Raw genomic sequence first — 22,325 nt, forward strand, 5'->3', positions numbered from 1 at the left:
GACTTCCAGTGGGCACCATTGAGGTTCGTCGCATAGTAAAGACAAAATAATAAATAAACCAGAATGCAATGCTTGCATACTGAAGTTCAGTATTGGTGTGTGGTGAGTTGGTTGTGGACGCACCTCACAAGACAGTCCAGAGTATCCAACTGGACAGTCGCATTTTTCTATTTGGTAGGCTTTCTCATTCTCCCTGTTGGGTATACCTGCTTCTGCCACAGTGAGACTTATCTCTGAAATACTGCAATGGCCACAAAATAAAAACAAGTGCACACTTCGTTAGTTTGGATACGTCAGATATATTTTCACATTAAGAGTGACTGTGCGCGTTTTACCGGCTGTGTCTCATCTGGTTGCCATGTGACGCCTTGATGAGGACGTAGTCCACATAGAACAAAACATCCATGAAATCCTGGCGCGTCATTGGCCGTCCATCCGCGTGCCTCCACTCATGCTGGAGACAGAAACAAAACAGAGTTAAATACAACAAATATCAAACACCAGCGCGTTTGAATCCCCGAAGCCTGAAGATACTGTACCTCCGTCATGTCAATCTCGTGCCGTGTGAGCTGACCAATCTGGAGTCCCGCTACTTGGCGTGTCATAACGATGTTGTGGTTAGCTCCGCCCTTAATGATGACCTGAGGCTCATACGAGGAGGGCCCGGTTTCGTCTCTGGCCTCATAGTACACGGCATACTTCAACTTCCCACCGTATGCTGTGATCTAATGGGAACATGTTTGGGGGGGGGGGATTGATCAATGACCATATCACCACGGAACTAGAAAACTGACGAGAAAAACATTACGGGCATGATTCTTACCATGGAGCCTCGGAACTGTTGCGGTAGCTTCCAGTAATATGGCTCGGAAAGAACTGTGGTGACCAGCTCGGAGTGTGCGAGGATCTCCGGGTGTTGGAAGCTTACTCCTGTTTTGGTCTCAACAATGCTGCTTTTATCCACCAGGGGAAGAACCGTCTGCTCGGGCCTCAGCGTTAGCTGCAATGCAAATCGTATTGGGGGGGGGTATCAAAACAACTGCAATCTATGCATCAACAGGAAAGGGGGAATAGCATTTATAGACAGTTGACAAACTATTTTGGGGGAAGTGTACATTTACTCTTGATGGGTGGGCAGGCACTTAAAAAAAGTTCCATTTTTCATTGCATCAATTAAAACTTTTCTAGAAACCCTGAATATTTTTTTTTCTTTTTTTTTTAAATGGACTGACCGCCCATCAAAATTGATTCAGTGCAGTGAAATGTTCATTCTTTACAATTTTTCATTGCATCAATTAAAACTTTTGTAGAAACCCTGAATAAAAAAAAAAATTTAAAAAAATTGACTGACCGCCCATCGAAATTGATTCAGTGCAGTGAAATGTTCATTCTTTACAAGATATTTGTAAGAGTCTGAATTACTAAAGTGTTCTTATGGTTAAAACTGTTAATAATTATAATCACGTTTTAGGCAGCGTCAATTATTTGCGGAAATTTGCTCTTCATGGCCGGGCTCGGTCTATCCGCTGGGAATAGCAGACAGAGTCCGCCGTAAACCATGAAAGTGGTTCCAAGTGTTGCTGCTGTTGGACGATTGCTGTCTGATGTGTGAATAATATTTGAGTTATGATCAACAGCCTGAAGTAAATTAAAGTGCTTTTCATCCTCCCCGTCTCCCATTTTATTTGTTTTCATTTCAGAGTTCTGCGAATGATATCAGGGGTTCATTATTGACTGTGGGATACGGTTGAGTGGAGTGATTTTAAAAATAGATTCATCCGATGCCGTTCAGACTTTTTTTTTTTTCTATATCCCTGAAGTCTTAAAATGTTGATATGAGGCTCTCGGGGAGATTGCATTTGGTTGGGAAGACAGGATGTGAACTCTATTAAGCTTCTATACTGTAGCTCAGACTGACACTAAGGGCTGCAGAGTATTATTTCAATGGCCACGATAACCTGACGTGTGTTCACTATCCACAACGTAAAAAAATGGGGGAAAATATGACAAATAATAGTAAGATGTTATTCAATTCAAATTCGAACAAGCAGAAGTCAATTCAAATGGGTCATTTTCAAGGCCGACATGCTGGACGCAATATTCTCTTGAAAACACTGCGCCTCAATTCATCGCCGTGCACTTTTTTTTTCAGTTGAATAAATGACCGCTAAACCAAGTGGTCTGTATGTCAACAAAGAGAGTGCCTACTCACCCACATCCTGACGAGTCCTTGCGACTCAGTGCAGGAGTGCGTCAGGCCGTAACAGTAACAGTTGCTGCAGCCCAGCGGATTTTGCAGCGACAATCCGAATGTGTTGGGCTTGCAACGGTCGCAGTTGTGTCCCATCACGTTTTCCTGAAAGAACGGATAAAAGACATGCACAGATCGACGGTAATTTATGCCAAGTTACTTACTAAAATAAAATAAACTGAACCTTGCAGCTGCACTTCCCAGTTCGATCGGCGCAGGCACAAATTCCTCGCTCAAAGTCACAAGTCTCACTTTCCGATCCGGAGATGTTACACTCGCATGAGGTGCACTGTCGGGAAGGTCACAAAGACTCAAGACGGGGCCTCGAATGAAAATACCGCTTTTATTTTCATGACAATAACCGGACACAAATTCAAGAATCGGCTTCGTCCGTACGATGAGAGCATAAGTTCGCGTTGAGAGTTCATATCGTTTACCTGAGGAAAGTCTCTGTAGCCCAGCTGACATTCGTTGCATTTCTCTCCTCTGAAGGAGTCGTGGCAAACGCAGCAGCCCGTGTTGACGTTGCACTGCTGCGTCACCGAACCCACCGCACTGCAGCCGCACTCCTGCGGGAATCACATCTTTATTCAAATGGAGTGGATAAAAATCGACTCGGCCGAACTTAAAAGTCGATGGCACAGTATGTTTCCAATTGATTTTCCAAATGACCGTATGGCGGTCATGTTACCTTGCATCCGGTCACGATATCGTGGCCCCAGTGGTTCGGGGCGCAGCGGTCGCACCTCTCGCCAAGCGTGTTTGGAGGACAGATACACTGTCCTGTGTTGGCGTCGCAGTTATTGCCCACGTGGCTGCAGTGACATGCTGCGACAGAGCCAGGGAGAAATGTCAGTTCCCCAAGAGTTTTAAATAAGGCGGCATTCTTTGAACATTTTGTGATGTTTGTATTTCATCGTTAAGATCACTCATGCAGCAAAGTCAGGTTGCTCTTCTGAGAACCTTCCGAGAAGCTGATTTAAAAATGTTGAACGGTGTCTTTCAATTTCACAATTTCCGGAGCCTCTTTAAGCATTGTACACAAGGTCAATTACGTTCCATTCAATTAAATTCCGATATATTTAATGAAATGCAAATTATTATACATGCACCTGGTTCATGTGTACCAACCATCACTGTTTCATTTCAAATATTTTCCTCTAAAGATATGACGTTCCAGTAGCCCGGAGGCTATTTAACTTCTAACTTGTCTCGCGGTAAATGAGCCGTGACATTAAAGAAACACAAATATCATATTCATCCACAAAACTTTAAAGATGAGCCAAAGCAAATAAATCCTAAGCTTATCATTTTGTCATGACGGCGTGACAGAGCTGGCTGTGATTGTTGCCGCTTGTTCTTGGCTGTCAATTGCGCTTGGCATCCTTTGACATCTCGCAAAAGCAGACATGGAGGGGGGAGCGCTATTCATAGTCGCCGCTCTTAATCCAAGTTTGCGACACCTGCTCCCCGCAGTGCCGAACATTTGGAGTGGGTGATTCAAACATCTGAGCATCTCAAACCTAAACATGACCAATTCTGAAGGCCGCGGGCTTCAAATAGATACTTTGAGGCATTTGGGTGGCACGAACATGGACCCAGAAGCAGCTTATTTGGACAATTAGCCCTCTATCGTGTTTTGCTTTTCAGAACACACCTACCTGCAAAGATGTTTTTAATAGCTTTTTATCCGGATGAAAAATATTGTGACATACTTGCCCATACAGTACTGTACAGTATTGTCTACAAATGTCAAATTGTGTTGCCTTCAAAATGAAACAATGTGTTCACAAAGTGAGGGAGAAGCAACGTTCTATCTACACGACATCTGATGAAAATCTACATTTGAATTTGTCTGAGAAACTGTTTACGCATTTGAGTGTGTGCTGCTGTTTTGGCAAACAACATATTTCCAATGGGCTCATCCATCCATTATCTGAACTGCTTTATCCCGACGAAGGTCGTTATCTCTGTGAATAATAGTGGATGAAAACGGGTTATTAGTTACAAGCCGGGATTTTTTTTTTTTTGCAAGAGGAAAAAGGTGGCCTTTTATTGGGGTAAAAGCATTTGAAATGTACAAGGTGCAAGGGGTCTAACTGGCTTCTAATAAAGTGAACGTCAGTATATGCATCATTTAAATAAAGGTAACATGTTTTATTCCGCTTTACCATGAAGCATTTTACTCGCCGAGCCATTCATTTTGACAGTCACGGCAGCATCAACACAGCGGCCAACCTTCATCATTCTGTTTTTATAAAAGCAAGTGCTGACAACCTTGGATATTTCAAAACGACATTTTGTGAGGACAATTGACAACGAAGGTTTCGTTTCACCGAAGCAAGGTCAAAATTGTGAATGTGCAATTAAAACTTGAATTCAGTCGATTTGAATGTGAAATGTCAAGGCAATGCTTTGCTAACATGATGAGCTTTTTCTTTATTTAGTCATCATAATTACCGCTAGCGACTGTAGTTTGCATTGCTTTTGGATATTTTTTTTCATGCTGCTGAAAAAAACCCAAATAAACCATACAATTAATGTTTTAAATTAGGCGAATCGTTTTAATAAAGTGTTGCTCGTCGAGAAAATAAATCACTATACGATGATACAATTCTCATTGTATTGAGTGATAATTCCCCCCCCCCAACTCTCCAAATTTGCCCGGACAGTCTAGCTTTGCTTACGCGTGCAGCCTCCCTCCTGGAAGTTGAAGAATCCTCGTGAGCAGCGGTCGCATTTGGGTCCGGTGACTCCCGGCTGGCACCGACACTGACCGTTTTCGTCGCAGTCAAACGACTTGGAGCCAAAGGAGTTACAGTGACACGGCACGCACTGTCCACCCGTGGCCAGGCCGTACGTCTGAGCCTGGAGGCAAAAAGGACCAGACAAGGTCAAAAGGGGAGGGCGAGCCTTGCAAACGATTGAAAGCATCGCCAAATTCACGGCACACTCGAGTGTCTTCGTGTACTGCGTCAACGCTGTTGTGTATATTGTACATAAATACAGACTATATACAGTAGGTGAGTGTTATCAACAGCCATAAACAAATCCGTGTGTGTTTTATTTGAACATGCTTGGCCAAGAAACAGTTTGATTCTAATTCTCTTTGTGGATTTGACAGATGTCTGATGTCCTCAAAGGCAACACAAAATAAAAGAGGGCACTTTTGGGTCATCCGACAGGGACTCATGCAAATCCCACAAATGAACAAGGACACGTCAAAAGCACACATCAGGGTTGAAACATTTGCTCCCTGTAAAATAACGCCAACAACCAACGTTTCGGGGTTTTTTTTTTCCTGCATCCAGGGAAACAAAAATGTGTTATGATACAAATTATAATCTCATAATAAACTCTTCCTTTGATAAGGAATCGCTTCAACAAAATTAAAAAGCCCATAAAATGTCAAATGTGAACTATTCAGTTTGATTTTATACTGAAAAAAAAGTGGAAAAAAAGACGCTAAATATAAAATTATTGAAATATAACAACATGGCCAACCAAAAGGCTTAATGTGGGACCGTGCATCCATCCATCAATCGCTTCTCCTCATTATGGTTGTGAACACTGGACCTCAACTGTGAGGCAAACTACTACAGGACTGGGCATGTGCTGCCCCTTGTTAAGATTATATATTTAAAAAAAAAAAAAAGTAATTCTGAAAATCTGTTAATAACAAACTACACACCCCTGTGCAATAGACACACCCATGCTTCATGCCACCATCATTCCCGTGCAGTGTTACCGCTGCACTGGGCCAGTATGCGCCCCTAGGACAACCCCCGGTGCGAGATGGGCTGCCCCATCTTCGCTGTACGGCCTCCACGGGGACGCGCTCCACCGGGCGCCGCGTCTCCCGCCTCTCATAACCTTGGCGACGCTGGTCACAGCGCATGCCCGCGAATCCCGGGCGACAGCTGCAGCGGCCCTCAACGTCGCAGCGTTGAGAGACGGAGCCGAGGTGGGTGCAGCGGCAGGCCGTGCACACATGACGCTCGGCATCCCACCAGTAATTAGGCTGGACCAATCACAACAAAGATCACAATGGGGATATCGGGGTGGGCGTATGACACCAAGAGAAATTAGATCATGACTGGCAAAAACAAAAATAAATACATAAATAAACCAGAAGACTTGATAGCAATCCTTTCACTTTGGTTCTCGTATTGCATTTCTGATAAACATGACAACTCGTAATCAAAATCACAAAACTGACATTGTAAAATTAATATGTGCATTAAATAAGAAAAACGTACAAATACAGCTTCCACTATTCTGCTTTTGTAATACTCTGGTCTGTTGATTTGGAGGGAGAGTTATGTTCAGACCAGTCGAAAGTCACAACAGCTAAAGTGGAGTATGGGTCCTTTAAGGGGCGTGGCCCAATTAGTCTTCTTTGTGTGAGCGTCGGGAGCTAAGCTTTGCCTTACCGTTGCTGCTTGTGGGTGTTTTTATTTTGTATTTGTGTGTTCCATTGTCTGTACCGCTCTGTAAAAAAATATGGCGCGTCTTATCACAAGCTTGCACTTGCTCCAAAATGTAATTAAGGCTTGGGGGGGAAAAAAACCTGTCAAGTTTGCCTTGTACTTAATGTGTAATTGTGAGGAAACAATGAAAAATGAAAAAATGAAATAATCACAATCATCATCAAAATATAAATGGTGCATGTCAAAACACTTACCATGCAGTCGTCACATTGGCGTCCAACCACGTTTGCCCTGCACTGGCACCGCCCGCTCTGCTTATTGCAGACTTCCGAGACGGAGCCATTAATATGGCACTGACAGGCTGCAACAGGAGGAGAAGAAGAGTCACATTTTGCATCGATGATGTGGATTGTAAGAGTTCACGCTACGTTAAAGTGCTTCAGGTCTTTTTCAGGATGAGCTGTTGACATCCACTTTACGGCAAGGCTCTTCTCTTCCCAAATAAAGTCTTCAAGCCAAGTATCTTTATTTGAGCAAGAAGAGCATTCTTGTTTTAAAATGATTACCAATGAGTTGTGAACCTGTTTAAAATATGTAATAAGCCCCGAACTTTCAATTCAGCTGACTGTTCATGTAACTCCGTAAGTGCTGCTGTTTTGGCTAGCAACAGAGTTCCAAAGAGCTAAGAAATGTGCTTTTTAATGTGTCTGTGTTTTTTTTTTTTCTCTCTCCTTGATTGTGTCTTTAGAGTGACAGCCACTAGTTTGAGCAAATGAAAATATATAAAATGACAAAGGGCCTGAAATTCAGTGCTGGTGCAAATTAGGACTGCAAAACCTCGGAAGTCTGCTCTTGACTGAGAGCCAGTCTACTTCTCAACTTTATTTAAAATGTGCATTTGCAAGTTGTACCTTACATGCCAATCAGCCTCTGAGAAGAGCAATTAAAAGCCAGAACTCCCATCTGGCAAATGAGGTTGTCAGACACGAACATACACTGACAAAAAAAAAAAGAAAAAAGAAGTCCATCTAAAGAGAAGAAGAGCTCGCCTAACATGTACGCGCTCAGCTCCTGTTAGATGCAAAGCAGACAGAAGGACAGACCCGAGTGTGGGCTGAGAAAGTGAGGAAAAAAAAAAAGGCTACAGCAGATGTCCACACACACACACGCACACACACACAAACACACGACGGAACAAGACATTTGGGCTTTGCACACAAATACAACAAGCGCAGACAAGCGCGTACCTATAACAGTACATGCACACCCCCGCGCATCCAAACATGCAAATGAATGTTGATGCAGACAAGTGTACACGCACATCTAAAAACTGTTTCACACACGCTCGCTCAAACAGTCTCTCGCCCCTCCGCTTTCACCCTTTGGGGGACCATCTGGACTCCATTCTGTCGGTCGCCACAATGCGAGCCTTGTTGCGGCCTGAAATGTGGGCTTTTGGGGGTGTTGTTCGTCAGCGCTGTCCTTTGATGAGCGGATAATAGTGTTTGTGTAGCATGGAAACGATCCCGTGTTACGAAGCAATCGGTCAGTTCATCACAAGTCAAGTGACGGTCTGTTTATTTTCAGAAAACGAAGCCATTAAGTCAGATCCTCCTCAAGTTGACGACTCAACCGCAGATTGCGGGACGTGTCTATCAGGGGGAGGGCTTTATATCTCCTATTCTTTGTTTAAATAATATCAAACAATAATATTGGTATATTTTCTTGCGGTTAGCAAGTGCAGTTTAACTCGGGGTAGAATGTTCCTACTTTTGGTATTTTTGTAGATGAGCATAGGTACAGATCGTGTTGCACGACCTGCGCACCAATTTAGCTGCTTTTAACTCGTATTAGGTCGAGTCCGCTCTGTCACCAAATTGTCAGGTGCCACGAGGGCGCGTAATACAAAATGCCCAACGCTAAATAAAGACATGCCGGTTTTTTTACGCCAAGTGCGCATGTGCCCGTCTAAGAAAATAGAGCCATGAATATTTGCAATCTCAGATAGTTGAGCTTCAACAGAGAAAAATCAAGCATTCTGCCATAAACTGAACTCCGCCTGCCAGGGCAAGAGTAGAGTTTAAATTGTGTTATTTCAAAATAATCCCCGAGGTTTTATTGATCTACGAAGCATCAACGGAACCTTCATTAAGTCAAAGGACGGAACCTTTATTACGTTATTGAATTACGATGTCGGCGCTCGTTTCCTGTGATGGAACAATTCACATATCTACTCGACAATGTCCAGAAAACCTTTCCTGGAGTGAAAAATAGTTGGTGTTATATTGTTATTGAATGCTCAGACACATCACAGGCTCACTTTGGAAAAAAAATGAATGAAACCGTGCGTTAATGTCGACCGGAGGGATGTTTATACGGCAGAAATGGCCGCGGATGTGAAAGCTGACCTCAAAGCAAACCCCAAAAACGTGGCATTTTTACAGTCTAATGGAACACAAATGGACTTGACCCAAACTCTGCGGCGCCATTCAATAAAGTTCATTAAGACTTGGAGCCATAAAGAGAGTCAGAAAGAGACTTATTGTCTTTTAATAATTCCTGCGAGTCTTTTGTCATTTGCGCAGGATCAATAACAACCCCTCCATCTCTCAGACATGAGCAGCCAATCAGCAGCGGAGCAACGCCATAGATCAGGCCGATTAATCGATAACCATTTAGCTTGGGCGGAGGGGAAAACAGCTACAGAACAATGAACTATCAAACATACATTAATAGTCAAAGTCGGCCCATCGAGCTGCCTTTGTGCTCGATCTGCCTGCCGATTGGGGAGCCTGCCTATCGCTCGTCGCGGGTCTGTTTTCACAGACAAGCAACATCTGCACATGTGTCTCTGCTTTGGATCCAGGTAGACTTTGCGTTGTCACTCTTGAACACAGCTGGCTGCCAGTGAGCCCGCTCCGACATCACACCTCCGCAGCTGCTCGTAGGTAGCCGGCCGAGCAAGAGAAGGCGCGCGAGGAGCAAAAGCAAAACACGCGCGGCGCACACACCCCAGATGGTGCACTGACTGTTTCTGTATTCAGATGAAAGACAACGGTTTGCAACAATTGAGCTTTCCGCAAAGGGAAAAACATCTATTGTGTGCAATATCCGCATCTTTTCGTGTTCTTCCTGTAATGCACTAATGTTCCACACCAAACACTGCGCTCCTTCAAAAGGCATCATGTCTAGTCACTAGCCGATAGCCGGCCAAACGGCAGACAACGGCGTTGGCTCTTGTGGGGTTGACACCAGGGTGGTAAACTTCAAGATGCAGAATTTTATTTTATTTTTTTTCTTAACTTACGCCGGCAGTTTTTCGCCGAGATGGCGTCTCCAAAGAATCCGTCATCGCAGCTGTCGCAGGCCACGCCACCGTAACCATGTCGACAATGCAGACACTGGCCTGTGATTGGATCGCAGCTGCCGGGTGTCGACAGGTCCAGGTTACCGTGGCAATCACAGGGCTGGCAGGAACCTCCTGGGACAGTGGGCTGTCCGTAATACCCGTTGGAGCAACTAGGAGGACGCAGAGTGACGGAAGATTCAGGTTAAAAAAAAAAAAATGGTCATTTCTACTGACTGAATAGGCAACATGAATTATTTGTTAATGGGAAAGGAATTGTATGCGGTGACTACGAGGACTCACAAGTGTCAATTGTTACATTGTTCCAATCATTTCTGCTTTGACATGCTCTTATTTGGTTCTTAATTAAAGGAAGTCCAAACGCTAAGACTTGGAGTGCTGCTCCATGGCATAAGCGGAGGGTAGGTGGGAGTTTGACGGATTGAGATGAAATAAGGACGGATGGGTGACATAGATAGGAGTGCGGTGCATGAGAGGACTAGAGGGGGACAAGAGGGGAAGAGAAGAGTCTTCAGATGAGAGAGAGAATTGAGTTTAGAGAGGAGGGAGCGGAAAAGGACAACGAGTGGGAAAGAGTCAAGAGCAGCCAGCCATTATTACCGCTGACCCTCTGTGGTACTCAATACGGCTGGTTTATTAGCTTTCAAGTGTGTGTGTGTGTGTGTGTGTGTGTGTGTGTGTGTGTGTGTGTGTGTGTGTCAAGAAAAACAGACTTTACTGCAAGATAGAAGTTCATCGGGAAAATACGAAAACAAATTCATTACTGTGATGCCTTCCATTGTATTCTCTTTTTGACGGTAACATTTCATTTCCAAAGAAGCTCCGGAGAAGCAATACTATTTGTAAACAGGACTCGGGCGTTGGCAGCAAATTTAATGCGTGCACTGGAGGGAAAAAAGTCGAACTCCAAATATGGCTAATTTCATTGTGCCGTTTATGCAACTCCGTTTTCCGTTTTCTAAAATTCACGAACTTCAAATCCAATCACAAATTGGTACAGCGTCTACTTTAGGATGTCGAGTGTTTAAAAATGTCTTCAAACGAACTGTCGTTGCTCACATTTCAAATAGCAAAGTCAGAAACAGCACAACCCCCATTGATGACCTTTTAAAGAAGCGATCCCTTTTATTTTCTCTCAACTTGTCCAATCAGGTTGGCCACCCCAAAAATTTGGATTCTGACCTTTACGGTCAATTAAATCATAATGGCTCGGAGCAAGTTAACAGGGACATTTGGCCAATTTATCTGTCAGTGGATTCACTTAGCAAAGACTGCACAGGCTAGGCTGCATTTGACAACATTCCCTGCTAAAAGCTTCTTTTGATCGCGCCCGAACACATGCGTGCCTTTTTTATTTATTAAATCTCCTATTTTGCAGGGAATGAGCATTCAATTACACAAAAGGTGTACAGAACAAGCACAAATTAAATAATCACGATTCCAATTATAATTAAAGTCTCCTCACTGGTTGGAAGAGGTGATGTGAAGCATAAGTGGCTGTGCTATTTTTTTTTTAATTGAAGCGAACTTTTTTTATTGAACGCTGCATTCTGTGTGTGTAGCAGGTCTTCTGTTATGGCTCTGATGGAACAATTTTGTGGCATCTTTGTATTTTCATAGGATAGCAACAAAGTCACAACTGTCTACAACTTTTTTTAAAATTTGCATTTCAGGTTTGAAAATACAATCCGTGTAACAAACAAATCAGAGTTTGTCACACTCATGTCATTCTTCAACACGTGAAATCATTTTGTTCCCGCTGAGCACCGTTGACTTCCACTAAGCGGGCTGCCCAGTTTTGGGACGAGTCCATATTTGTCACTGGTATGTACTGCAACAGCCATGATGCCCATCTGTCATTAAAAGTCTGGAATGACAGCAAGTCATTTTTTGCCTCACCCCTGAGGCTAGTGGCGTTTATAAAAAGACTTCAGAGTTTCTGCTGTGGACAGCGCAGCCAGGCATGCGGACTATGCAGGCCAGCAAGTACCCAGAGAAAAGCCACGCAGGTGGGGGGAGTACATGTAAACTCCACACAGGAAGGACAGAGCCGAAATCGAACCCTCCACCTCTGCACTGTGAGGCGGACGTGCGAACCAGTCGTCCGCCGCGCCGCCACAATTTTAACATTTCAACTTTAAGTGTTCTGCCCTCAGGCAAATGCAATCCATCATGCCTAAAGGGGGGTTAGTCTATATTTACTCCCCATGTGTCATCCAGCCACATCATAGCATGCAGACGAGTAATCCACAGCGAGGCAGACTTATAATAGAACTAAAAAGTTGATGATTCTGAATGTCAGACACGTAATGAGCCAAGCACAGAAAGACATGGGCGTGCTGGTACATATTCAAATAGTCAGAAATGATCAAAATCATATTGTCTAGGAGTATTCATATGCATGGAGAAAGCGATTTTGTTTTTCTTTACAGTGACCAGCTCCATGCGCCGCATGAGGCCAATCCCCGCTATTGGTTCAACCTTCACGATGTGTTTCAGGATGTCTTGCAAATGAGGGTTTTATACAATAAAGCTGACAGAGTACTGTCAGGAAGGCTTAAAGAAGCTGTCCATTAAGAAGAAAGTCAGCTTCAAAGGGTGGGCAGCTTAAGAGGCGAGACAGAGAAAGACCTGACGGGCTATTATCGGATAAGTGAGGATTTTTGTCATTGATTGACTGCCGCGGATGGGAGGAAATATACGAAAGAAAAACAATAAAAATAAGCAGGTTTTCAACCAGACCTTATTGAATCACTTCGAAGCACATACATTCACGTGCCACAATGTGAGGTCATCATTAAGCTTTTGTCGTTTGAGATCTACACAAATCGCTAGTGCCGGTGATGTCACAATTTGGGTGATGTAGCATGCCGTTTTGGAGGTACAAGCACCCCCTCCCCCCAACACTGGTGAAGTAGTTCTATTTATTTATTTTAGGGATCGCTACTGCGCAAGTGCAACCGTTCTCGCGTCTGTGTGTGTTACCTGTCACATCTCGGTCCGGTGTATCCAGGCTGGCACCGGTCGCACAGCAGGTCTCCTCCCTCACCAAGGTGGCAAGTTGGGCTGAAACTGTCGCGGTTGCCGGGATGCCAAAGTTTTAGTTTAAGTTGTTGATTGTTAATTCCGTGGCGTTGTCCCACAGCGGAGACGGCGGCGGCGAGAATGACGATGAGGAAGAGAGGACAGAGATGGGTTAGGGCCATTGTTTGTCTCCCTGCATACACACAGACACACCTGTCCCGGCTTTCACTCGTACGCTCTCACATTCACACACGTCGCAAGTTGTGCGCTCGGGTTTTACAAACACTCTTCCTCTCAAAGTGAACCCTAAATGAAGGCTTGTGTGAGTGAGGTCGAGTGAGAGCGAGTCACCCTCCCACTTCCATAAACTATAGATAGTTCTGCTGGCTCGGGTTCCGAGCTCATACTGGGTCATTAGCTGACTGTGAGAGCTCAACTGGCCCAGCAGGAGAAATATGCAGCACTTGTCAAAAAGTTTGGACACACTTTCTCATTCAGTAACTTGAGAAAGTGAAGCCAAGCTTTGTACTGCGACTGAATATAGATAATAAAAGGAAGTATTTGCATGGAAAAAAAAACATGTAAAAATATAGATATACAAATGTAAAAAAAAATTCTAGGCGTAAATTTAATTGTGGGAGAGGCTCCAGAGAAAAATTGTGTGAGTCATTTGGAATATTTTGACAATACTATGCTGTTAAAATAATGCAAATATAAACAATACTAATATCACTGTGGCAGTGCCAATCAATATGTAAACAATTCCTGAAGGCAGAATACTGGATGTGCTCCTTTGATGTAATCGTCTTTGCAAGGTCTTGTATGATGCATATATTATTATTTTTTTTTCAAAGTACGCAAATTAAAAGCCATATCATCCTGATCTCAGCTGTGATGGATGGAAGAAGTAATTAAAAATAAACCGAACAGAAACTCATCCAGCAAAAACATGGCGTCGGAGATGACTCCGATTACAGGGGGAACATCTTGAAATTGACTTCTGTACGAAAAATAAATATGAATTTAATTTTCTTCAGTGCACACGTAAATGAGAGTAGATGTTGTGGCGAGATGTCGATAACTGACAGAAAACGACATAGGATGTACTTAATTGAGCCCAGGTGGAAATGAAAAGCAACCACACTGAATACTAAACTGATTTTGGATTGATTCTCCTTAAATCACCGAAGTTTTTTTCTTTCTCCCCCCCCGAAGGCATTAATAAGATCTTTGACATTCTTGCAAAGTGGAACTGTCTGTCTAGTTGACCGCCTGTTTGAATGACAGGTTTTGGTGGATCTAAAGGGCTATTTTCGAAGGGGGCCGCAGGCCTGGCACCTGCAGGCTAATATTACTGCAGGGGGAGGTTAACGGGAATACTGGGGAAGCCGTGCAGGCTGAAAGAGAGATGTGTCGCTCTTTGAAAAAGTGCTCATCGCCACTGCATCATGAAAATGCTCAGCTGCTGTTTGTGTGAGGGGGGCGGGGGGGGGGGGGGTACTGCGACTTACCAAAAAAAATACATGCAGTTTTCCTAGTAAATGACTCCTCCATGCGTCGTGGCTAAGACTTTACAGTGGATAACTGTTAAAAAGACGGATTCTTTTAGATGCATGAGTTTTGATGCACTGCAATTCTGGCTATGCCTCAACTTTTTTGAAGAGCTTTTTTTTTTTTTTTTTGCGACTTAAAATGGCTGACCCAGTGGGTGGCAATGAATGGGATCACATACAAGCACCCACTGTCAAGAATGTTGCCCAACTTTTTCTTCAGCACTCAAGACAGAACAAAACAGCTTTTGAATTGCTGTCCACTGTAGTTACGACTATGCACGGAAGCAAGAAAAAAAAGGATATCACCAAAAAGGTACTTGGAAAGAATTAGACAAACAAATAGGACCTGGATCTAAACATTCTACTCACCCTTGTTCAAATGCAAGGTTGTTGTTCTACCATTAATGTGAGTGATAACATCAACAACTCATTTGGGAACAATACAACCTGTTGTAGGGGAAGTCAAAACAAAGTCTGTATCATGCCCTTTGTTGTTTGTAACGTGTTCTCTTTCTGTCCACAGTCTCTCCTTCCTGGGTTAAGTAGTGGGCGGAGTCATTCAGGTGCAGAGATTGCAATCAGTCACAAGTAGCTGTCCCTGATTGGCAGGGGATAGTATTCAGGCTCCGCCCCAAACGAAGGAAGGTTCCAGAGTGTTCCGCATGCTGTCTTGTGTGCACACTTGTGCAACCACAGTATCTGCTTCTTTTTGTTATTATTAATTTTTTTCTTGCCCATTTGGTCTGTACAGGTTATAGATGCTGTTTAATACTGGTCATATTTAGGAATCATTTCATTTTTATATTGCATCCTCTTGCATTTGAACAGGGGTGAGTAGACCGGAAGGGCATTGAACTGGAATTGGGCACTGAGACCTGCAGTGTGAATCCAGACTGTGATGTGTAAACAGCATGAAGCTCCAAATTGGTAAACACTGTGGCTTCCGAGGAGATAAGCACAAATTCCATCCGCAGCAGGTTTATCAGAACATTGTTTCCCAGCAGAACCTTATCCTTGTCAGACATTTCCAGGATGTTTGGCCTGACCATGCCTACGTTTGTATTTTGTTTTGATGACCTGGTTGGAATAATAATGGATGTGAGACAGAGAAGAATCTGTCAAATCTCCCCCCTGCCATTTTTTATGTTACAAGTCTTTATGTTAATAAAAAAAAAAATAATTAAAAAATGAAATATAGCAGTTGAACACATGTCTATTTCAAGCCGATCCAAATTTTCATTGCGCAACCCAGCATTTATTAGCTCAAGTAATATGGTTCCTTCAGCAAGACAGCTGTGATTTTAGCCGAGCAGCGGAGAGGCAACACGCCAAAAGGTTTTAACTTCCTTTCAGGGGATGGAGTCACCAGCTGCCTCGGATTTTGGGTGGCTCTCACAGTGATTCTACCCAACATTGATGACATTTACACCAACTGCTCTGATCTCTACCATCAGGCAGCGGCTGTTTTTCTGTGATGCCGTAAAAAAAAAAAAAAAAAAGAAAGTAAAAGGGCGGAGAAGATGATGATGATGGAGAGGTCAAAGAAGCAATTGAGTGCCACAGGACCCAAAGGTCAACGGCGAGAGTGAGTCGTTTCAGGACAATTTTTTAGAATTAGCTTCGGTGCCGAGATAACTTACTTGTTACTTGGCACGTTGAGAGGGCAGGCGCAGGGCTGACAATCTGTAGCTGACCCGTGAGTGGCATCGCCGTAGTAACCAGGTTGGCAGGTGTCACAGTGGGGGCCTGTGGTGTGGTGGGCACAGTCCTGGAGTAAAAATACAATATAGGTTGTTTTCGGTGAGTCCCAGATGGCAGAAGATACAAAAAACCCACCTATTGCCATCCATACAACAGCATCGTATCATGTGGAGTATACATTTTACACGAAAACAGGCAGAAAAAGATCCCAGAAAAACTGGAAAAGATCTGTAATTTGAAGAGAAAAAAAAAAAAAATCGGTGAATAAGCGAATCCACAGGTGCCAAACTGCGAACCTACAGAGGGCGACTGTAGTTTTAAGTTGTAGTCTCAACCACTAGATAGCAGACTAGATGTCTTAGTTGCACTTACATGACGTCTTGTGCTGCCCTATAATACAACGTGGGTAGGCCTAAACGTTTTTGTGGGGCTGAAATGATCTGCAGGACAAAAATATTACCGCAATAACATTGACATTTTGAGTGAGTTATTTTTTTCTGCGGGAAAAAAAATGTACAAAACGAGCTCTTGCACTTAATGGTGGTTTCTTGTTCAGCAGTTTTGTGCTGTCCTTCAATGGTCATTTTTAAGTGAGAGAGCCCTTTGAACTGGGGAAAAAAAAAAGAAATGGTAATTTTCTTATTTGCTTCAAACCCTTTGATGTTAGGATCGTGAATGTTTTATACATGCAAAGAGAAATGTATCATGAAAAATGAAATATATGAAGAGTTCATATTTATGCGATAACATGGTTTACAGAATCACAAAAATGGAGGGTAAACCCTTTCACAAATGACTAGAAGAACAACATTAAGGTTTCTCTTCAAAACGCTTTTGCAGATTATGAGGCCGACAGCAAAAGGAGAAACAAACCCGAGGAATTGAAGGCTAATGATGAGGTACAGGATGAGCATCAGATTGCATTTTGTTACCATAGTTACCGAGCGCTTGGGGCTCAAGGAGATGAGCCAGGACTTTGTAACCGATGTGCTTCATAATCAAGCAGCAAACGAGAGTATGAGTGAAAGTCAAACACGGCGGTAATTCAATTTAGAAAACGGTCGTAATGGTGAGAAGTGATTGTCACACACTGCATTTGAATAGAAATAAATAAAATGGGAACATTAAAACAATTCGCTTGTCCTGGTGGTTAAAAAAAAAAAAAGAAAAAAAAGTATTCTTTTCAAGTAGCTGCACTACAGAAGTGTGTGTGTGCGCGCAAGTATGCACTGTATGTGTGTTCCAGTACAGTTCCTGTTTAAATCAAATATCTCCTCACTGCTGACACAAGCACACGCTGCGTTAACCTGCCGAGCCAAAGGAATATTCAGCCACTCCGCCTTGGGGCCTCGATCGGTCTGCCAATCACCGTGAATGAATATGGAAACGTGTGTGTATGTGTCTGTGAGTGAGTGATTGACTGTCAAGCTGTCTCGCGTCGTGTACGAGGTGTGTTTGAGAGAGTAAAAAAGAAACAACCCACCAATCTGCCACCGGGTTCATTCTCTGCCGTTCACAACACACTTCACAGCGCTTGTGTGTGCGCATGTTTGCGTCTGCGTGCGTATGCTAATGTGTACAGCGGCCTGGATGATATGGGCGTGTATGTGTGATGATTGTATGAAACTGCTTTCCCTCAAACGGCCTTTAGGTGGTGTCTGTTTCCAGAGATGGGCACTTAACCCTGTTTTGTCACCCTCCGTCCGCGACCTGGGTACCCTTCCGTCCTTATTCGTATCATAATCGTCCTCCATCCCAGTCCGTCCTTGTGCTTTTTTGGGGGGGGGGGGGTTGACATTGAACTTACCAGGCAGTGCCCTGTGATTTGGTGGCATTGTGCAGCATGGCCGTGACAATGACACACTTCACACACACCGTCGTACAGGTTTCCATCCACTCTTCGGAATCCAGCAACACAAGCCTAAAAGGACCCATTCAACGTGGAAATTAGATGGAGTGACTTTCTCGAGTGCTGAAATTTGGAGTATTTATTATGTTTTTACTTCTACTATGCACTAGTGCCTGAGCCAACAAATTGATTTACCGGTTTATCATTTTCTGGAGACATTTATTCCAAACTGACCCCAAGGGTAAAACGCGTTGCTAATATGGAGGTGCTAATGTCAAATTGAGAAAACAATGAAGAGTTGCTTTCAGTGCATTTACCTCACATGATGTTCCGGCATATCCGGGTGGACAAGAGCACATTTCAACAGCCGATGCTTTCCGCTCTCCTTGGGCAAAGGGATAAGCTACTTGCATGGAGAATAAGTGCAGTCTAAAGAAACACACAAACACATGAGAACTTTTGAAACGGTCGTTCGTTTCAACTCATTTCATGCTCATCGAAATGTGGAAACCCCACCCCCCCAAAAAAAAACAACCCACAATTGTCATTTCAGATCGTGTGGGATCCGTTGACTCAAGGTGTTCCTATACCTGTACACAGCACTGGGTTCTGTACTGTAAGAGGCTCTGACCATCAGTCTGGTCATGTTGGCCAAGACGGTCATGAAATCCCTGCGACTGACTGGCTGAGCAGTGTCTGAAACCAGGAAGTTTTCAGGAAGCAGAGCGATGCTATTGATGCTTGGTGAGGACGGATACACGGGTCGTCCGTACCGTCTGTCCATAATCTTGATCCCACTGCCCTGTCGGAGAGAGAAACGCGTCATTCAACGCTCACAAGTTGTTTTGTCCTTTAAAAAGATCCAAATGACCTTGGAAGAAACAGAAAGAGCTGCAAATTCTGTCAAGATTTTGTGAACAGGCTCACTGAAAAGTGAATCGAGCATCGTATGTGCCGATCCGTTGTTGAGAACAGATCAATGGCATGTAGCGCTTAACATAGAGTGACGACCGCTGATGGAGAGGGAGGGGTGGGGAAAACGTCAGCCCATCATCCCAATAAGCCATTAAATAACAACGAATTGAGAGAGAGAGAGAGAGATTTTTTTTCGTGTTTTGTTTGCTCATTAGGTTTTCGTTGCCACACGTTCTCGTCAGTCCAGTTGCTTGTGTCACCCAATTATCTCCCTCAATCCACCGGTCTCTTGTCCAGAGGTGCCATTTTGTCTCGTCAATTTCTTTGTAGCTTGTTTGCTGCTTTCTTTCACTCCGTGTTGGGTTTGTTGTCGCGCTTGACTCGTGTCGCGCAGCCGATGCTGTTCCCTTGTTAGTTCCCTCGTCATGTCATGTTTCCTATTATGGTGACTGTGTTGACCATCTTTGTTTGGGACTTTGAATCTTGTTTTGGGGGATTTTGTTCTTTGAGTCTTTTGAGTTTTCCACATGCCTTATTTTCCCTTTTGGTAAATAAATGTCTTTTTGGGGGGTTTACGCCGGCTCCACACCAGAAATTATGTGAGTGGTAAGTATAATGGCTAAACATACTTGTGGCTTTCTTCCAACAATGGAAATTAAACTTTTTTCAAAAAAAAAAAAAAAACTAGATTCTAAAGAGCACAGCGGGCTGTATGTGGCCCTCGCGCCTTTCTTTGCCCATCCTGAATTTATCTGATTCAAGTATTTGTTCGACTGAAGTGATGACAGACTCTGTAACTAATATGAACACGGGATCGATTTGAGGGATGGCCACTACTTGAGGAAATATGATACTTTTGTTTGTGTCACCATCGACAGAGATACTGAATTATTTAGTGATGCGGCCTAATGCTGAAAAGCCACAAGGCAAGGATACATGTACCGTAATTGTCTTTCGTTTGATTTAAAGATGCACGGCGGTTAGCGTGTCCGCCGAACAGTCTGAGTGTTTTTCATCAGTGTCCGCCCGCATTCCCAAAACATGCTTCTGTCGACCATATTTGTTGACATGATTTGATTTGGGTTGAATTTGATAGGGAGGAGTCGGTTGTTACGAGTCCCGGTTCCCTGCAAACCTGAACAAGAGAGGTGGCTGTATGATGCGGATCGGTCAAAAAGACGTGGGAATGAACAAATACAAACTGAAAGTTCATTCATCCATTCCAGATGCATCCAATTCACACGTTTGCATCTTCGCTGGTGGCTGTCAGACAAATCCCGCATGTTGCAAGGGTTGATTTCGGTGAGACAGACAGCAGAGAGAGACGGAGAGAGAGACCGCTAGCAGCTTGACAGCATGTAGGTGGTTCGTTATTGTCATCGTTCCGAGCAGCTTTTTGTTGACAACGCGGCCGACGCTTGTCTTTCTCCTTTTCTCCTCCTCCTCCCAGTCTGTCACTCTCGGTGACATGTCTTTAAATAACATTAGCTGATTGTACTTCCTTCATTCTCTTTTTCTATACTTCTGCCTTTCCCTGTCCTGCTTCGACCATGAATCATCCAATTAGTCTTCATTCATTCTAATTAAATGACTTATTCAGTGCTGTCTGCCTTTTATTTTACAAAACCGTCCATCTTTATTTCATTTGCCTCAATTCAATGGTTCTCCTTCCCACTATCCTGCAATGGTTTTATTTAGTATTGGCTTTTAAGTATTTTAATAAAACAATTTGCAGTTGCGTCGTTAGTTTTTGAGTAGCGCGCGCACATGTACACGCAGTTTTGTGATTCAAGTTATGTAAGCTATTGTGCTTTGCCTATTGCTGCTGTTCATTATATCACCACTGGCATGTGATGACAGTCACATACGTTTTTTTTTTGTTTTTTTTTTTAAATAGATTGTTTTAATGCCATAAGTCGATCATCATTCATCAACACACGATCTGTATTTAGTGCTGTGCGTGTGTGCACACATCCATCGTGTCATTTGTGTAGTTTTAATGGGCCAAAGCCAAAAGAGAGTTCAGTTTATCAAGCCTTTATATTAACAAATGTGGGTGTGGCCATTTAAAAATGCACTGTAATTTAATGTTTGAGTCTTTGGAGATAAGGCGATTGAAGACTTACCTCAATGATTAGGTCTGGTTCCGAAGTGACTCTAATAATCTGGTCCTGCTGATCAATAGTGTAAGACACAGTGTAGACCATGGTCCCTCCATAGGCTGGTAACTGACAACAACAAGAAAAAAAAAAATGTAAACCCGGTGACACTTTTTCTATTATAAGACAAAAATCTGAACAAACACTTTTTCCCATCCCATTTCTATGCAGCGCAAGCAATGTGCTGAAACATCACTCTCGCCATTGGATTCCCAATTACTGTGCATTGTCTGGGTATGTCTGTTTATTAGATAAACAATTTAGCAGGATTTGCTGACACTGCAAATATGCGGGGCGATACTGATGATGCCCACGACAGTTGGAAAAATGTCTTTTAAATCCTAGCCGTTAAGGAAACAAATATTTAATGACATGGTTTAATGCCTGATATTAAAAGGCAGATAGTGTACGCGGTGGGTGATATTGCACAATGCTGGAGCACGACTGTCATGAAGCCCTCTGTCCCTTTTAAGATAATTGGGATATGTTTGTATGGAAGGCAATGGATATTAGAGTTGAGAAGAGTATATAAACGTTAATGTTAACGTAATTCATATTCCACAAACACAATATTAATCAGGCTATTGCGTTCAGACGAGTGCGGCCGCATAGCAAAGACATTTTTGTGTTGACTTCCCCTTTAAAAACGTTTTCATTGATTGATTTTATATGTATTCATTTATATTTGAAATTTTTTTTTAAAAGTGAAATATGAAAAGTGACAATGGAAAAATCTCAACATATTATTCCAATCATATTGTTACCAAGCGTTATCTAACCTCCAAAGTAGTAAAGTCAGGGTAATACAGGTCAACTAGTGATTGATGGTTTCTCATTCACAAAACTTTATATGCTGTCTAAATGTAATAAGAGCGCGAGTATTTCTGTCACCTATCCAAGAACCGGCTTTACAGTAGATAGCACAACGCTGTGTCAGCATGATGGCAGAATTTATTCCTCTCACTGCAACTTGAACGCTCACACAAGGGAGGGGGTTGAAGTGAAGGCATAAGAAGTAAAACCGCAAGAAACGGACAATGCTGAGGAAAAGGAACAAGAAGCTGAGCTTAGGACAG

At 43.2% G+C, this 22,325-nt stretch overlaps 1 protein-coding gene across 1 annotated transcript in view; it reads right to left on the minus strand.

The window, feature by feature from the left end:
• Positions 1-22,325, minus strand: part of lama2 (laminin, alpha 2) — a 106,854-nt gene that overhangs the window by 31,606 nt on the left and 52,923 nt on the right. The window contains exons 15-32 of the mRNA XM_019877588.1: positions 21,217-21,318; positions 18,766-18,977; positions 18,493-18,604; positions 18,134-18,247; positions 16,266-16,393; positions 13,034-13,120; positions 9,989-10,200; positions 6,936-7,042; positions 6,000-6,272; positions 4,939-5,119; positions 2,943-3,079; positions 2,689-2,820; positions 2,436-2,540; positions 2,213-2,356; positions 824-1,000; positions 540-725; positions 336-454; positions 124-241 (exon numbers count right to left, since the gene is read on the minus strand). Coding sequence (XP_019733147.1) covers positions 124-241; positions 336-454; positions 540-725; positions 824-1,000; positions 2,213-2,356; positions 2,436-2,540; positions 2,689-2,820; positions 2,943-3,079; positions 4,939-5,119; positions 6,000-6,272; positions 6,936-7,042; positions 9,989-10,200; positions 13,034-13,120; positions 16,266-16,393; positions 18,134-18,247; positions 18,493-18,604; positions 18,766-18,977; positions 21,217-21,318 — 2,646 coding nt within the window. The remainder of the gene's footprint in view (positions 1-123; positions 242-335; positions 455-539; positions 726-823; positions 1,001-2,212; positions 2,357-2,435; positions 2,541-2,688; positions 2,821-2,942; positions 3,080-4,938; positions 5,120-5,999; positions 6,273-6,935; positions 7,043-9,988; positions 10,201-13,033; positions 13,121-16,265; positions 16,394-18,133; positions 18,248-18,492; positions 18,605-18,765; positions 18,978-21,216; positions 21,319-22,325) is intronic.

The sequence above is a fragment of the Hippocampus comes genome, unplaced genomic scaffold (genome assembly GCF_001891065.2).
Source record: "Hippocampus comes isolate QL1 unplaced genomic scaffold, H_comes_QL1_v1.1 scaffold69, whole genome shotgun sequence".
Classification (NCBI taxonomy): domain Eukaryota; kingdom Metazoa; phylum Chordata; class Actinopteri; order Syngnathiformes; family Syngnathidae; genus Hippocampus; species Hippocampus comes.